This window comes from Myotis myotis, unplaced genomic scaffold, assembly GCF_014108235.1.
Source record: "Myotis myotis isolate mMyoMyo1 unplaced genomic scaffold, mMyoMyo1.p scaffold_m19_p_5, whole genome shotgun sequence".
NCBI classification, from domain to species: Eukaryota; Metazoa; Chordata; class Mammalia; order Chiroptera; family Vespertilionidae; genus Myotis; species Myotis myotis.
Genome location: NW_023416357.1, coordinates 87,851,782 through 87,867,116, shown reverse-complemented (window position 1 = coordinate 87,867,116; position 15,335 = coordinate 87,851,782). Strand labels below are relative to the sequence as shown.

Genomic DNA, 15,335 nt, shown 5'->3' with positions numbered 1-15,335 from the left:
CTCACTGAGCTGCCTTCGCAGGCTTGCTCTCCTCCTCTCCCTGCTCCTATCAGCCCTGCTATTCTCTAACAACTCTTCCCCAGGAAGAATTCACTTTTACTTTTAATTCACACTTTTCATAGTTGCTATGTGATGTTTGTTTTCTGTTTCTTGGGTTCTCCCCTAATTATAAAAGCAATACATACTGAGTATATGCTCTTTTAACCTTATGTGTATGTATATATATATTTATAGGCATCATACTGTATATGTTTTATAATCTGTTGTTTTAAGAAAACAATTACTTTGTCAAACTTACTCTCATATAAAGCACAGAAGTATAAAAACTAAAACTGCCCTGTTTGAGTCCCTACCCCCTTTCCCCTTAAATGTTACTTCCCAAAAGGATCTCTGTTTACTTTAGGATTTACCTTCATTGACATATTTCTTTTATGTAAACTATACTTGAATTCAACTATACCCCTACTTTTGCCCACCCTTGTACTGCACAGGCTGCTTTTTTTGTTTATCAATATACTAGAGGCCCAATGCATGAAATTCTTGCAAGGGGCTTGGCCCTCACAGCCCCACCTTCGTCGAAAAGGTTATCCAGACACAGCCATGGGCAAACTACGGCCCTCAGGCCGGATCCGGCCTGTTCAGCTGTTAGCTGTTCTGTCCGGCCCGCGGAGCCGAAAGAGCGGAGGGTTCTCTTGCTCTCCCCTCGGCTCCTTCACCAGCAGCAGTGTTAACATGGCAACGTTGGGAAACACGGCCGCAGCTCCTTCTTCTGAGTCCAGTTTAAGAACCCATTGTGGCCCTCAAGTCAAAAAGTTTGCCCACCCCTGATCCAGAAGGACGTCCGAAAGGATGTTTGGAAGGTCATTTAGCTGTCTGGCCTAATTAGCATATTATGCTTTTATTATTACAGATTTAGTACTTCCTGTTTGAATACAAATAAATTTACCTCATTCTTTTAAATAGCTGCACCGTATATTATGGTTATTTCATCATTTATTTAAGCATTTCCTGATTAATAGTTAGTTCCATTTGGTTATTATAAACAGTTGAACATGTTTTAATTTTTTAAATGAACTTGTATTTTAGAACACTTTTAGGTTTATAGGAAAATTACAAAGACAGTACAGAGAGTTCCTTCCCCCTCCAGTTTTCCTCTATTATTAACATTTTACATTTCTGTGGTATGTTTGTTTTAATTATTGAACCAATGTTGATGCATTAAATTCATACTTCAATCAGATTTTGTTTTTCTGTTCCAGGATCCCCTCCAGGGTGCCACATTACATTCAGTAGTCTCGTCTCGGTAGGCTTCTCTTGGTGGTTCTTTTTCCCAACTTCCCTTGTTTTTGATGCCTTGACAGTTTTGAGGAATACTGGTCAGGTACTTTGTAGAATATCTCTCACCTGGGATTTGTCTGATGTTTTTCTCATGATTTGACTGTGGTTATGGGTTTTGGGGAAGAAGACCACAGAGCTTAAGTTTGTATACATTAAGGTTCTCATTGTCTGGTAAAGTTCTCTGGTTTTGGTTAGTGCATAGTGCCTTGTATCTACTATGATAGTATCATATAAAACGGTTTCACTGCCCTAAAAAATCTCTTGTGTATCACCTGTTCAAGTTTCCGCATCTCCACCCAAGTCCCTGGCAACCACTGACCTTTTTACTCTCTGTAGTTTTGCATTTTCCAGTATGTCCTGTCATTGGAATCATATAGCATTTTCAGACTCTTTTTTTTCTGCTTACATATATGCATTTAAGGTTCCATGTCTTTTCATGGCTTGATACCTCATTTCTTTTTATCACTAATAATATTTGTATGAGTGGAACACAGATTATCTGTTTGCTTGCTGAAGGACATTTTGGTTGTTTCCAGTTTTGAGTGATTATGAGTATAGCTGCCGTAAACATTTGTGTGCAGGCTTTTGGGTGAATATAAGTTTCAAATTAGTTGAGTAAATACTACTTAGGAGTGCCATTGCTGTGTTGATGATAAGTCTGTGTTTAACTTTATAACAAACTGTTTTCAAAAGTGGACGTAGTATTTTGCATTTCCCCTAGCAGTGGAGAGTTCCTGTTGTACTGCATCCTCATCAGCATTTTGTATTGTTAGTTGTTTAGTTTCATCCATTCTAACAGTCACACAGTGCCATCTTGTTTTAATGTGCAGTTCTCTAATGGTAAATGATGTTGAGCATCTTTTAATATGCATATTTGCCATCCGTGTATCTTTTTTCTTGAGTTGTGTGTTCAGACCTTTTGCCCATTTCTTAATTGGTTTCTTTTTTAATTGTTGACTTTCAAGAGTTCTTTGTATCTTTTGGATATAAAATCTTTATCAGATGTATGTTTTGCAAATATTTTCTCTCTTTATATTCTCTCTTTCTTTCCCTTTATTTTTATTTTTTCATCAGCATTTATCCTCTCTATATACCCTCTTCTACTTCCACCCATCCTCCCCCCTCCTGCAACCACCACACTGTTGTCCATGTCAATAAATTCTTTCTTTTTTTGTGTGTCTTATATTCTCTTAACAGTATCTTTCTCAGAAGTTTTTAGTATTAATAAAGTCAAACATACCAGTTTTTTTCTTTCATGAATTATGCTTTTGTTATTGGATCTATGAACTTATTTCCAAGTTCACTTAGATTTTCTTTTGTGTTTTCTTCTAGAAGTTTTATAGTTTTGTACTTTACATTTAGGTTTATGATTTCTTTTAGTTAATTTTTGTAAGAGGTGTAAGGTCTGTATCTAGATTTGTTTGTTTATTTAATACTAGAGTCCTGGTGCATGAAAATCGTGCACTAGGGTGGGGGGGGGTGTCCCTCAGCCTGGCCTGTGCCCTCTCACTGTTCAGGACCCCTCGGGGGATGTATGCCTGCTGGCTTAGGCTCGCTCCCCGCTAGGGATCAGGCGTAAGCTGGCAGTCAGACATCCCTCTTGTAGTCCAGGGCTCTTGCAGTCCAGGACCCCTTGCTCCTTACCGCCCGCCTGCAGCGGAGGCAGGAAAGGCTCCCGCCACCGCCGCTGCGCTCGCCAGCCGTAAATCTGGCTCCTTCCCCTCCCCCCCATGGGAGCAGACTGACCACCAGGGGGCAGCTCCTGTGTTGAGTGCCTGCCCCCTGATGGTCAGTGTGTGACATAGCGACTGGTTGTTCTGCCATTCGGTCAATTTGCATATTAGGGTTTTATTATATAGGGTGATGTCCAAAGGTTCTACCACCATTTTGTTGAAAAGACAAAATGTTGAATTGCCTTTACTCCTTTGTCAAAGACCAGTTGACAATATTTATATGGTGCATTTCTTGGCTATTCCATTCATCTAAGCATCTTTCACCAATATCATTTTGTCATAATTACTATAGCTTTATCATAAGCCCTAAAAATTGGTAATGTGAATCCTCCAACTTTGTTCTTCTACAGTATAGTATTGGCTATTGTAAGTCTGTAACCATTCCATATAAACCTTACAGTCAGTTTGTCCCTTATCTACAAACTAGTTTGCTGAGATTGTATTGAATCTGTAGATCAGGTTGGGAAGAAGTGACATCTTAACAGTATTGAGTCTTCCAACTCATGAACATGAAATATTTCTTAATTATTTAGATTTTCTTTAATGAGAGCTATATCATTTTTTTTACATATAGAACTTACACATAGTTTTGTTAGATTATATATGAGTATTTTATTTCTTGGTGTTATTGTATGGTATTTTTAAAAAAATGATCTTTGTTTATTAACCTTGTATCTAGGGTGTATCCTGATCTTGCTATACTCACATAATAGTTCTAGAAGTTGCCGAAACCGGTTTGGCTCAGTGGATAGAGCGTCGGCCTGCGGACTGAAGGGTCCCAGGTTCGATTCCGGTCAAGGGCATGTACCTGGGTTGCGGGCACATCCCCAGTGGGAGATGTGCAGGAGGCAGCTGATCGATGTTTCTCTCTCATCGATGTTTCTAACTCTCTATCCCTCTCCCTTCCTCTCTGTAAAAAATCAATAAAATATATTAAAAAAAAATAGTTCTAGAAGTTCTTTTGTCATTTTTTTGAGATTTCCTATATATCATGTCATTTGCAAAGAAAAACAGCTTTATTTCTTTTTTCCAACTTTTATACTTTTTTTTCTTTTCTTGTCTGTTGTACTAGTTAAATCTTCTGGTACTATGGTCAATAGGAGTGGTAAGAGGGGGCATCCTTGCCTAATTCCCAATCTGAGGGAGAAAGTATTCAGTTTTTCACAATTAAGTGTGATATTAGCTGAGGATTTTCTATAAGTATTTTTTTTATAATGTTAAGGAAATTCCTCTAATTCCTAGTTTGCTGAGAAATTTATCATGAAGAAGTGTTGGCATTTGTCAAATGCTTTTCTGCATCAATTCATATGATGATATGAGACATGATTTTTCTACACTAGTCTATTGATATGTGATGTTGAGTAATTTTTTGAATATTGAACCAGTTTTGAATACCTGTAATAAATCTCAACTGGTGAGCACGTTTATATTATTTTTATATATCATTGGATTCAATTTATTTATAAATTGAGGATTTAAAGAAAAATCTATGCTTATGAAAGATATATTTTTTTCTTTTTTAAAATGCCTTTATCTGGTTTTGGCATTAGAGTAATGTTAGCCTCAGAGAGTGAGTTGAGAAGTATTCCCTCTGCTTCTGTTATCTGGAAGAGATTGTGATAGACTGATGTCATTTATTTTTTAAATGTTTGGTAGAACCCATTTGGGTTTGCTGCTTTCTGTTTTGGGAGGTTATTAACTATTGATTCAATTTCATATATATATATATATATATATATATATATATATATATATATATTCCCATCCAGATGAAATGTTTCTTCTTGTGTGTATTTTGTGTTTAAGGAATTTGTTTTTTTTTTCACCTTTGTTTTCAAAATTTGGCATAGTGTTGTTTTTAGTATTCCTTTATTATCATTTTATTGTCCAGAAGTCAGTAGTGATGAGATCCCTCTTTTTATTTTTAATATTGATAAATTATATCTTCTCTCTTTTTTCTTGGTTAGCCTCAGTAGAGGTTTGTCAATTTGATTTTTTTTTTCTTCAAAGAACAAGGTTTTGATTTTGTTGATTTTTCTCTATTGGTTTTCTGTTACTTTCAGCTCTAATTTTTATTATTTTTTTCTTTTACTTGGTATAGGCTTAAATTGCTCTTGTTTCTCTACTTCCCTAAAGTAGAAGCTTATTTAGGTTATTGATTTTTTTCACTGAGAACTATATTGCGATCCTTTGTATAAGTATTCTATTATATCAAGTTTAATTGGCGCATAGTCAGTCATAAAGTAGATTTGACATTATTTTCTTAACTTGTCTATTGTTTAATATTATTGTGAAAACCTATGCATATCTTTGCTCACATTTTTGATGAATTACTTAGAATTAATTCTGGAAGGGAAATTCTTGAAGAGATTATAATTGTAGTAATTCACCAAGCTGTTCATTTAAGGTCTGTGCACTTTTCTGTATATATGATAGCCTCTAATAATAAATCCTGTTAAAAAAAAACCTATATGCAAAGTGCTGGGGGAGGCATTCAAATTTTAAAGGTCCTCATATATATTATATACACAAGTATTCATGGATAAAATGATATTGTTTGTTATTTAACTTGAAATATTCCAATGTCTTCCCTACACCAAAAAAAAAAAAAAAAAAAAAAAAAAGGTAGGAAGATGGATAAAATAAGAAATGTAGAATGCTGACAGCTGTCAAAGCTAAAATTATGGTTACACAGGAATTATTTCTTTTCTTGGGTGTTTTAAAAATTTATAATAAGTAGTTAAAAATATATAGTTATGAGTTAGAATTGTGTTGCTTCTAATTAGACAGCTTTCAATGCTACACATTCTGGATAATGTTAATTTATCCCAGGACTACAGCTCTTCATTTCAATGATTTATCTTGATAGTTGCAACTGAAGATGAACTTGAGTTGAGGTTATGTCAAAACAAGGTAAAATGGTCTTCTAAAATATGGCACCAAGTTATTAGTAATCAAAGAAATGCAAATTGAAGCAGTAATGAGGTACTGCTTTGGCTTATCTAATTGGCATCGATTTTTTTTTTTTTTTGTAATAGCAATATTCAGTGCTGCCTAGAGTTAGCAAGAAAGACATACTAATTCACTGATGGTAAAAGCATAGTTCAGTACAAACATTTTAGAAAGTAACATGGCAACATGATTAAAGAATCTAAAAAAAAAAAGAATATAAAAAATATTCAAATCTATTGACCCAATAATTGCTTTTGGAAAAATTTAACCTTTGGAAATAATTAAAATTGTGGACAAATACTGATGAATAAGAATGCTTGTTCCAGCTTTATTTATAATAATGATATATTATAAGGTCTCAAGATGTTCAATCCCAAGAAATGGCTACACGACTTATGATATCACTATTGAGCTAGCACTGAAGATGACATTTCAAAATAGTGATGTGCAGTCCAACACAGCAAAGGAACACACTCCTAACAAAAGAAGAGCTCATGCAGATGAGATTCTCAGAGAGGAGTACAGAGGGGTAAGGGGAGGTGGTTTTTGTTTGCTTGCTTCCTGTTCCCATGGAGAATAACTATTTTAGAAGACTATTTAATGATGAAAGGTAATTTTAATATAATAGTGTTACATTTTTAAAAAGCTAAAAACAAAATTGTACATGCATCATAGTATTAATGGCACACACACATATATATACACACACACACACACACACACACACACATACAGGAAAAAAGGCTTGCAAGGAAATACAACAAAAACTGTGGGATCAGAAAACATATACGTACACACGTATCTTTTAATTTTTTTGACTCTTGAGATGAGATTGGATCAGTTTGTCAGTCACTTGACATGCCTGATCTCAACTATACATCATTGCAGGTGCCTTAAACAAAATTCTCCTGCTCAAAGACCAGAAACTTAGTAAAGGAAGTGGGAAAATATTTGCCTAAGGTTCAGCAGAGCCTCAGAAGACCATGCATATCAGCAAGAATATGAGACAGAGTGTGGCCAGAGTTAGCTTGAAGATTCATGCACTTCCATCAGTTACTTCCAATAGCAAAAAGAAAAGAAGGGCTTGACATCCTCCTGGAAACGTGGTCAATATGCAGGAAGATATTGCCTCTGTGAAGGAGTAGAAGGAGGGTGAAATCACATATATTTTATATAAATACATAAATACACACACACACAACTCTATATTATAATGTATCTAATGGACATATGGTCAAAGGGATACTTAAGTCCATTGCTTGAAAAACCACAAGAGAAAGCTGTGAAATGCAAAATGCACACACAAAACATGCTAGGTGCATTAGCAGCCAACAGGGTAAGTAAGAGATTGTATGCAAACACTTTACAGCAGAAAAAATACCCCTCTAGAGAATTTTTTAAATATTTTATTGATTTTTTACAGAGAGGAAGGGAGAGGGATAGAGAGTTAGAAACATCGATGAGAGAGAAACATCGATCAGCTGCCTCCTGCACACCCCCTACTGGGGGTGTGCCCACAACCAAGGTATATGCCCTTGACCAGAATCGAACCTAGGACCCTTCAGTCCACAGGCCAACGCTCTATCTACTGAGCCAAACCGGTTAGGGTGAGAATTTAAAAAGTTAGGGCGAGAATTTAAAAAGTGTAAGTATATATATACTTATACTTCAGGAAAGCAAAGGAGTAATACAGAGCAGTATTTCTCCATCCTTTGGAGGGGGAGGTTGGAAGAGGTGGCTCTACTGGCATATTGAACAGCACAGATTTCACAGTGTAAAAATGACCAGTGCCCTGAGAACTACTAACACGCTAACACAGAAATTTACAACATGAGAATGCAAGGAAAAGGAGAGGTGTGTGTGTGTGTGTAATCTCTAGATATAAAAGCCTAAGCAACCCTTACGACCAAACAACTGGAACAACCAGTCAACCAGTTGCTGTGATGTGCACTGACCACTAGGGGGCAGATGCTCAACGCAGGAGCTGCCCCCTGGTGGTCAGTGCGCTCCCACGGCCCTTCCTCCCAGCTGGCCAACCTCCCGCAGCCCTCCTTCCCCCACTGGCCAACCTCCCATGGCTCCTCCCCTCACCACCGCTGGCCAACCTCCCCCAGTCCTTCCCCCGGGGCCCCGATGTGGGGGCCAGCCAACCTCCCAGGATCCCTCCACCCGGCTGGCTGTCCGGCCCCCTGATAGGCCTCGATCGCCGGCCAGGCCGAGGGACCCCATCTGTGCATGAATTCATGCACCAGGCCTCTAGTGCTAAAGTAAATATGAAAAAAAATTAAGGGGCTAAGAATAAGTAAGATAATTTTGAAGAAAAACAATTTTGAAGAACAAAGAGAGGTTGTTTGTGCTAAATATCAAGTCTTATTATAAAGCTATAGTTACTTAGTGTGGTACTGTGACAAGATAGAAAAACTAATATCACAGAGTAGAAAGTTCAGAAACATCCATGAATATATGAAAACTTGATTACAACAAGCAGACATTACAAATCATGGAGTAGAGAATGAATTATTCAACGTTTAACACTGGTTCAGTTCCACATAGGAGAGAAAGAATCCCTGTCTCACACCATACTTAAAAAAAATATAAATATTCACACTCTATGCCAGGAAAGCTGCTCATTATTTTTTTCTTTTTATTTGGTAACTGGCTACTTTTCCTTAATCTAATTTTTTGACAATCTAAAACTATGAGGTCAACTTATTGTTCTTTACTAAATCTCATCCAATGTATCTTTGTCAAGAACCTATTGGGTGCCTAATATTGTTAGATATTGTGAGTGAAAGAAAAGAAATATGCTAGTATCTTTGCCTTTGTAAGGCTTATGGGAATCTTATAACTTTGTTTATACCTTTTTCATTTTTCTAAAAGGTATATGTTTATAGAAGTTCATGCTGGATTTCACCTTACGTGGGTTCTCTATGGGTTGAAGAAATTTGAAAGTCTTCCTAGGTGTAACTTCTACCGAGATACTAGTAAAAACAAAGTTGGCTTTTCCTTTGTTTTAGCAACAGCGTACTGTCTACAGACTGACTCTAGTTAAAGCATGGAATGTGGATGAACTCCAAGCCTATGCTGAGCTGGTGTCTCTGGGGCATCCTGACTTCATCGAAGTGAAGGTAAGCCCCTGCCGGCCACTGCTGTACCCTCTTCTTGCTATGCTTTGTTAATCATCCTAGAGTTAACATTTTTTTAGACTCTATGGGAGGTCCCAGATGTTTTATGCACTCATTCAGAAATATTAATCAGGAACCAGGCACTGTTCTAGTCACTGGGGATAGTAGCAGTAAAAACTAAGCATTAATTCTCACAAAAATATTATTTTAGTGAGAGGTAGACAGTCATCACAAACTGAATAATAAGAAACTACATATAGTTGACCGGTGAACAATGCGGGGTTAGGAGCACACTTGAAAATTCGTGTATAACTTTTGACTTCCCATAAGCTTAACTACCAGTAGCCTACTAAGACCAGAGCCTTATTAATAATATAAACAATTGACTAAGATATATGTAATATGTTATATAAGTTATATACTATATTCTTACAATAAAATAAGCTAGAGGAAAGAAAACTTTATTAAGAAAATCATAAGGATGAGAAAATACATTTATAGTATTTATTGAGAAAAATGTGTCGATAAATGGACCTGTGCAGTTCAAACCTGCAAGGGTCAACTGTAGTAACATTAATATGCTGAGGAATAAAAGTGTTATAGTGAATGATTGGTTGGCTTTTAAATAAATTTCAATTATGGAAAATTTCAAACATATAAGAAGTGGAGAAACTGGTTTAATTTACTCCATTTGTCCGTTACCCAGCTTCCAAAATTGTCAACTCATGTTTTAGCTATATTCTTACCCATTTTCTCACTTTACCATATTATTTAGAAGCAAACCCCCACATATCATTGATTCATAACTGTTTAAAAATATAACTCTAAAAGATGTATACTCATTTTAAACACTTATTCAGAATACTGTTCTCATAACTAAACAACTTAAACATAATTTTTAAGTATTAGAACATGTAAGGTTTCAAACTGGGCCAATTATTTCAACAGTATTTTTTAACACAATATTTTTTATGTATATATATATATATATTTTATTTCAGAGAGGAAGGGAAAGGGAGAGAGAGATAGAAACATCAATGATGAGAGAAAATCATTGATCGGCTGCTTCCTGCATTCCTCACACTGGGGATGGAGCCTGCAACTCGGGCTTGTGCCCTGACCAGAATGGAACTGTGACCTCCTGGTTCATAGGGCGATGCTCAACGGTATTTTTAAATCTGGGCCATTCATTGTAAATGCATTATTTTTCTCTTAAATTTCTTTTAATCTAATTTCTCTTCCATATGTTTTTCTCCTTTGTAATTTATTTTGTTGAAGAAAGTATTTATCCTGGCTTGTTCCCCATATTTATATTCTAGATTCTGCTGATTGTATTTTCCTATGTTTTCTATATTTCCTGTGGATTGGTAGTTAGATCAAGAGAAGATTGATTTATCTAGGTGATAAATGGAGATGGAAACAATAAAATAAAATAAGAAAAGAGAAGATTGATCAGATTCTTGTGTGTGTGTGTTTGCATTTCAAGATTATTTCATTGGTGGTATTGTATACTTCCAGGAAGAGACATGTAATGTCTGGTTATCTATGTCATGGTTTTGCCAGTATTTCATTTATTTATTGGGTATATTTATTTATTTTTACTTTAGAGAAGGAGCAAGGGGAGAGAGAGAGAGAGAGAGAGAGAGAGAGAGAGAGAGAGAGAGAGAGAGAGCCAGCCAGCAATGTGAGAGAAATACATAAATTGGCTGCCTCCTGTATGCACCCCTGACCAGGGATTGAACCTGCAATGAGCCACTCCAACCAGGGCTTTGCCAGTGTTTCTTTGGGATGGATTCCTATAAGTGGGTTGATGTATCAAAGGGTAAATGCATATATTGTTTTGCTAGATATTGTAGTTGGATATTCTAGATATCATAAGCCAGAATGCTTTTCTGAGAAGATGCCTTTTTTAGAGCTAGTATCTAAATACTAAGAAGCAACACAATATGCAAAGGCTTGGGTTAGAACGTTCGAGCAAATGGCAGAGATAGTATATGGAGGTCCTATGTAATCTCGGTGGGGCGGCTGGAGTTGACAGTGACAGAAGATGAGTCAGAGAAGTGGACTGGGGCCGGATTCTGTTAGGTCTTTCAAGCAAGGATAAGAGAATTGGATTTTATACCAAATTTCATGGTACGCTTTTCTTTATACTAGGTGTACTTCTAAAGTGTTTTAAGCTGGAGAATCATGTGTCTGATTTATGATTGTAAAACAACGCCTTGCTGCTGTCATAAAGAGAGTATAGAGGGCAATAGTAGAAGTAGGCAGACCAGTTACAAAGCTATTGCTTAATCCAAACAAGACATGTGATGGATTGGGGAAGGTCATTGGTAATTTATGTTGGAGAAATGTGGCCGCATTTAGGATAAATTTTGGAAGTAAAACCAACAGAACTTATTGCTAGATGATATGTAGGGAGTGAAAGAACAAAAGGAATCAATAATAGCACTGGATTTTTAGCTTAAACAGTTGTGTGGATGTGGAACAGTTTACTGAGATGGAAAGACCCAGGCAGGAAGGAGGTAAGTTTGGGAAGTAATTTCATGTGTTCTATGTTGGCCTTATTAAATTTGAACGACATATAGGTTCAAATAGGCCCCAGATCATGTAAGTGTGGAGGTCAACTCTGGCAGAGACAGGACTTGGGTTTAAAGCACAGAAGACTGGGCGCTTTTAACTTCAGTTGAAGGCTGAATTAGGACAAAATTTACCCACTGACACAGAATGGCACTTGGAGATTTATCCCTTACATATGCTGTTGGTGAAAAAGTTTTCCAGGACCTATCCCTCAAAAGGGGTTGATGGTAAAATTTAATAGTGCCTCCAGGTCACAAAAAGGCTCTGAATATGTGAAATGGATAGTGCCAATTGACCTGGGTTAGTGATATGCCTGGGGCTCTCTGCAGAAGCAAACACTGTTCATATCCTTTGTCTGTATGTCCTGGGTGTGTGTGTATGTGGTGGGTGCCAGAGTCTTTCATATTCTGCACACACTGGCGTCTCAAGTGGAGAAGAGAGAAGAGCACAGCTTTGATACATTCCTGAAAGGTGCTGAAGGAGCTGGGACAGGTTACTATCTTCCTTGAGTCTAAACTTCCTCAACATTAAAATTAGAGTAATAGTAGCAATGTAATAGCTTTGTTTTGAGAAATTCATTGGGGTAATGGGTACGCCTGGATTCAGTAAATGTTTAACTCACTTTCCATTAAGCACATTTATTTAAACTAAATCAATAGAAGCTATTTATTACATTGATTTCCTCTTTTCTTTCAGTGTTAGTCTTGTAAATAGTTTTTCTATTATATCCTCAGGTAAATTAACATACATTTTAGCTTTGTTAGGCTTAAATAGGCCTTTCTTTACTAACCTGAGAATCTTAACCATCATTATTGGCTTGCTTGTTTGTGAAAATGTGTTTAATGTTACAAACATCTGTCTCATTGAAAAACTTTTATAACACTATTTATAAATTAAATACTGCCTTTGTATTCTCTCCTGGCATTGTACCTTGAGAATAGTAAGTACCCAGTAATTATTTGCTGTCAAATGATATAAGACTCTCTTCCCCTTTGCACTGTAACTGTCTATAAGAACTCAATCCTTGCAGAATGCATCTTGCAAAACAAATGGGTTAGCATAGCCTCACTCTTTCTGTGAAGATAAGGAGTAGTACCAGTTGTTCATGTACATGGTAATACCTAACTAGTGTTGATCAGTTGGTTCATGATTGTTAAAGAGTAGACAAATTCTGAGTAATATGAATGAAATCTTAGATCAGAAAAGAGTTCTGGGGTTTCTTATCAAAGAAGACTTTGTTACTTGATCTTTAGGTCATTCAGCATAGAGTGGTTGGGGGTCCAGAGAAGAATAGGCTCAGAATTTTGACATATTATCCCAGTTATCTGGTAAGGGACATGCACAAGATATGATGACATTGAGGTCAGATGAGGTAGCGTTTCCTGACTGGAGATTGAAGAGATGATGGAGGATTTAGGCAGATGAAGACTGGATGCTGAGTGAGACGGTCCAATATGAAGGCCTCAAAGCCATGTTGAGAAGGTTGGGCTGTTTTGTTTGTTTGCTTTTTGGCGGGGGGAGGGGACTGTTGAAGCATTTTCAGGGTATAGGAATGACATGTTTTGGGTATCCTGCTGCAGAATGTCATAAAGACATTTCTCATCAAACTGTAGGGAACAAAAACAGGATCAGGAGTCTTTAGACACCCAGTCAGTTTAATTAGAATAGCAAGCTGCCAAAATACTGCTCACCTGCATACCTTGAATCCCTAGGTAAACTTTCCAAGCAGCCAGTAAAAAAAGACCTGATGCCCCCCATCTCCCAGAGCAGAGAAACCCATCAGAGAGGTGCTGAGGTCATGGTGTGGGCTATGCTTCTCACTACAAACGTGAAGATGTACGGTTGGTCCTGTTCTTTGGGAACTTTCTTTGGGTCTGCTTGTTACTCCTCAACCTGTAGATTCTGGAGTGAATGACTACTTTCCAGTTGCCACATTGTGCCCATCTGTTTTCTTAAGGTTGTTCTTTTTTCAAAGTGGTGAGGAAACAACGTGATGTTGGTAATAAATGGGGAGGGTGTGGGGTGTGGTGGTGGGGTGAGAAGGTGGCAGATAGCCATGATATGAGGGAAACTGATAGTGGTTTTAGATAGTTCAGGGTTAAGTGTGACCAGGGATAAAGTCAGCACAAGTCATTGGTAGACCAGAGTTTGGAAGAAGTGAAGAAGCCAAGGCAGAGAGCACCACAGAGCGAGGCATTAGGAGCTACACTGGTGAGGGCTCAGGGGTTCCCGAAAGTGACTTCACAGACCAGTTCACTGAAACCGGTTCCTGCCCGAAGCATTTCTGTCATTGCGAAGGCTCAGGCCCTGTGGATGGTTCAAGCTACCCGTACTGCCGACCCCAGCAGATTTGGTTTGGCTAAAATGAGAACTTCTATGTGAAAGTGCTTTGGAAAGTGCTATAAAGCATCATGCGAATGTGTGGAGAAATATTATATGAAGGCATAATAATGAGCTGTGTGGCATTCATTCTCTAATTTCATTTCCAAGCCAAATATCTCCTTAATATTTCATGATTTATTATTGCTGAATAAGAAATATTAAACATTTTCCAAAGCCACTGTCATGAATATAAGATCTTATCTAAAAACCTCTGCTTCAATGAACTAGCTTTTTAAATATTAAAAATAAATTCCTTTGAAATAACTGTTCCATACATGGCTGTTCATATAATTCATGCATCATAAACAGTATTTAAATTGAAGTAAAGTTTGTTTTTGTGACCACTTTTTATCTATCAATAAATCATTTTCATGGTTTTTATACATTCAGGTATGTTTAGCATAATTTTTCAGCCATGCTTTCTTAAAGATTTTTTAAAACTACTTGCTTTTTTAATTCACCGACAACTCAGACTCAGTTTAATGAATTCAATAAATTATTGGGCTAATAGAGAAGATTCTCTTGTTTGCTAGAACTCAGCTGGGTCACCTAAGGTTTGCGTCCAGCAAAGGTCATCTCAGTCTAGTAGACCAGCAATCTTCTTGCACAGCCATCTGGAACAGAGCGTTCTGCAGAGCTCATCTGAGTTTTCAGCCAAGTCCTGGCTCTGCCATCTGTAGGGCCAGGGTCACTCTTCAGAGTTCATTTGTGGGTTTTTCATTTAATGTCATTCTACCCCCTTTAATGACAGTGGTGTGTGTGTGTGTGTGTGTGTGTGTGTGTGTGTGTGTGTGTGTATGTGAGAGAGAGAGAGAGAGAGAGAGAGAGAGAGAGAGAGAGATGTGTGTGTGTGTATGTGGTGCACGTTTTTCCTACTTAGTAGTAGCGTATCTAGAATATTCAAACCATTTGTCAAGAAAGTTTGATTCTGGGGTATTTGAAGAGCCTACAAAGTTAAGATATCCAATATTTAAAAATGAATTAATTGTCATTATGTAATCTACCAAGTAGAGAACTTAGCTCTGAAACTTTTGGATTTTATATGACTGGGCTGTCAGGTAGAGTTCAAAACAGAACCAAAGTTATCTCACTGAATAAGAATTTCTATAGAGGTGAGATACATGTAGGTGTGCTTAATGCATGTATACACATCCACATAAGTATTTCCTATTTGGCATGAGTGTGTGTGTGTGTACAAAATGCATTACAAAGTGATGTCTTTAAAGAA

General features: G+C 37.1%; 1 protein-coding gene across 9 annotated transcripts in view; it reads left to right on the top strand.

The window, feature by feature from the left end:
- The window catches only part of LOC118655875 (S-adenosyl-L-methionine-dependent tRNA 4-demethylwyosine synthase TYW1), a 122,334-nt gene that overhangs the window by 87,351 nt on the left and 19,648 nt on the right, over positions 1–15,335 (top strand). For 4 of the 9 annotated variants that reach the window (XM_036308412.1, XM_036308408.1, XM_036308410.1 and 1 more), the window contains 2 exons: positions 6,379–6,552; positions 9,041–9,151. The exons of 1 other annotated variant lie outside the window; for it this stretch is intronic. In XM_036308412.1, the coding sequence (XP_036164305.1) occupies positions 6,379–6,552; positions 9,041–9,151 (285 nt within the window). Of the gene's footprint in view, positions 1–6,378; positions 6,553–9,040; positions 9,152–13,437; positions 13,567–15,335 lie in introns of all 9 variants that reach the window. 4 more of the 9 variants (XR_004967440.1, XR_004967439.1, XR_004967441.1 and 1 more) reach the window with 4 other exon arrangements.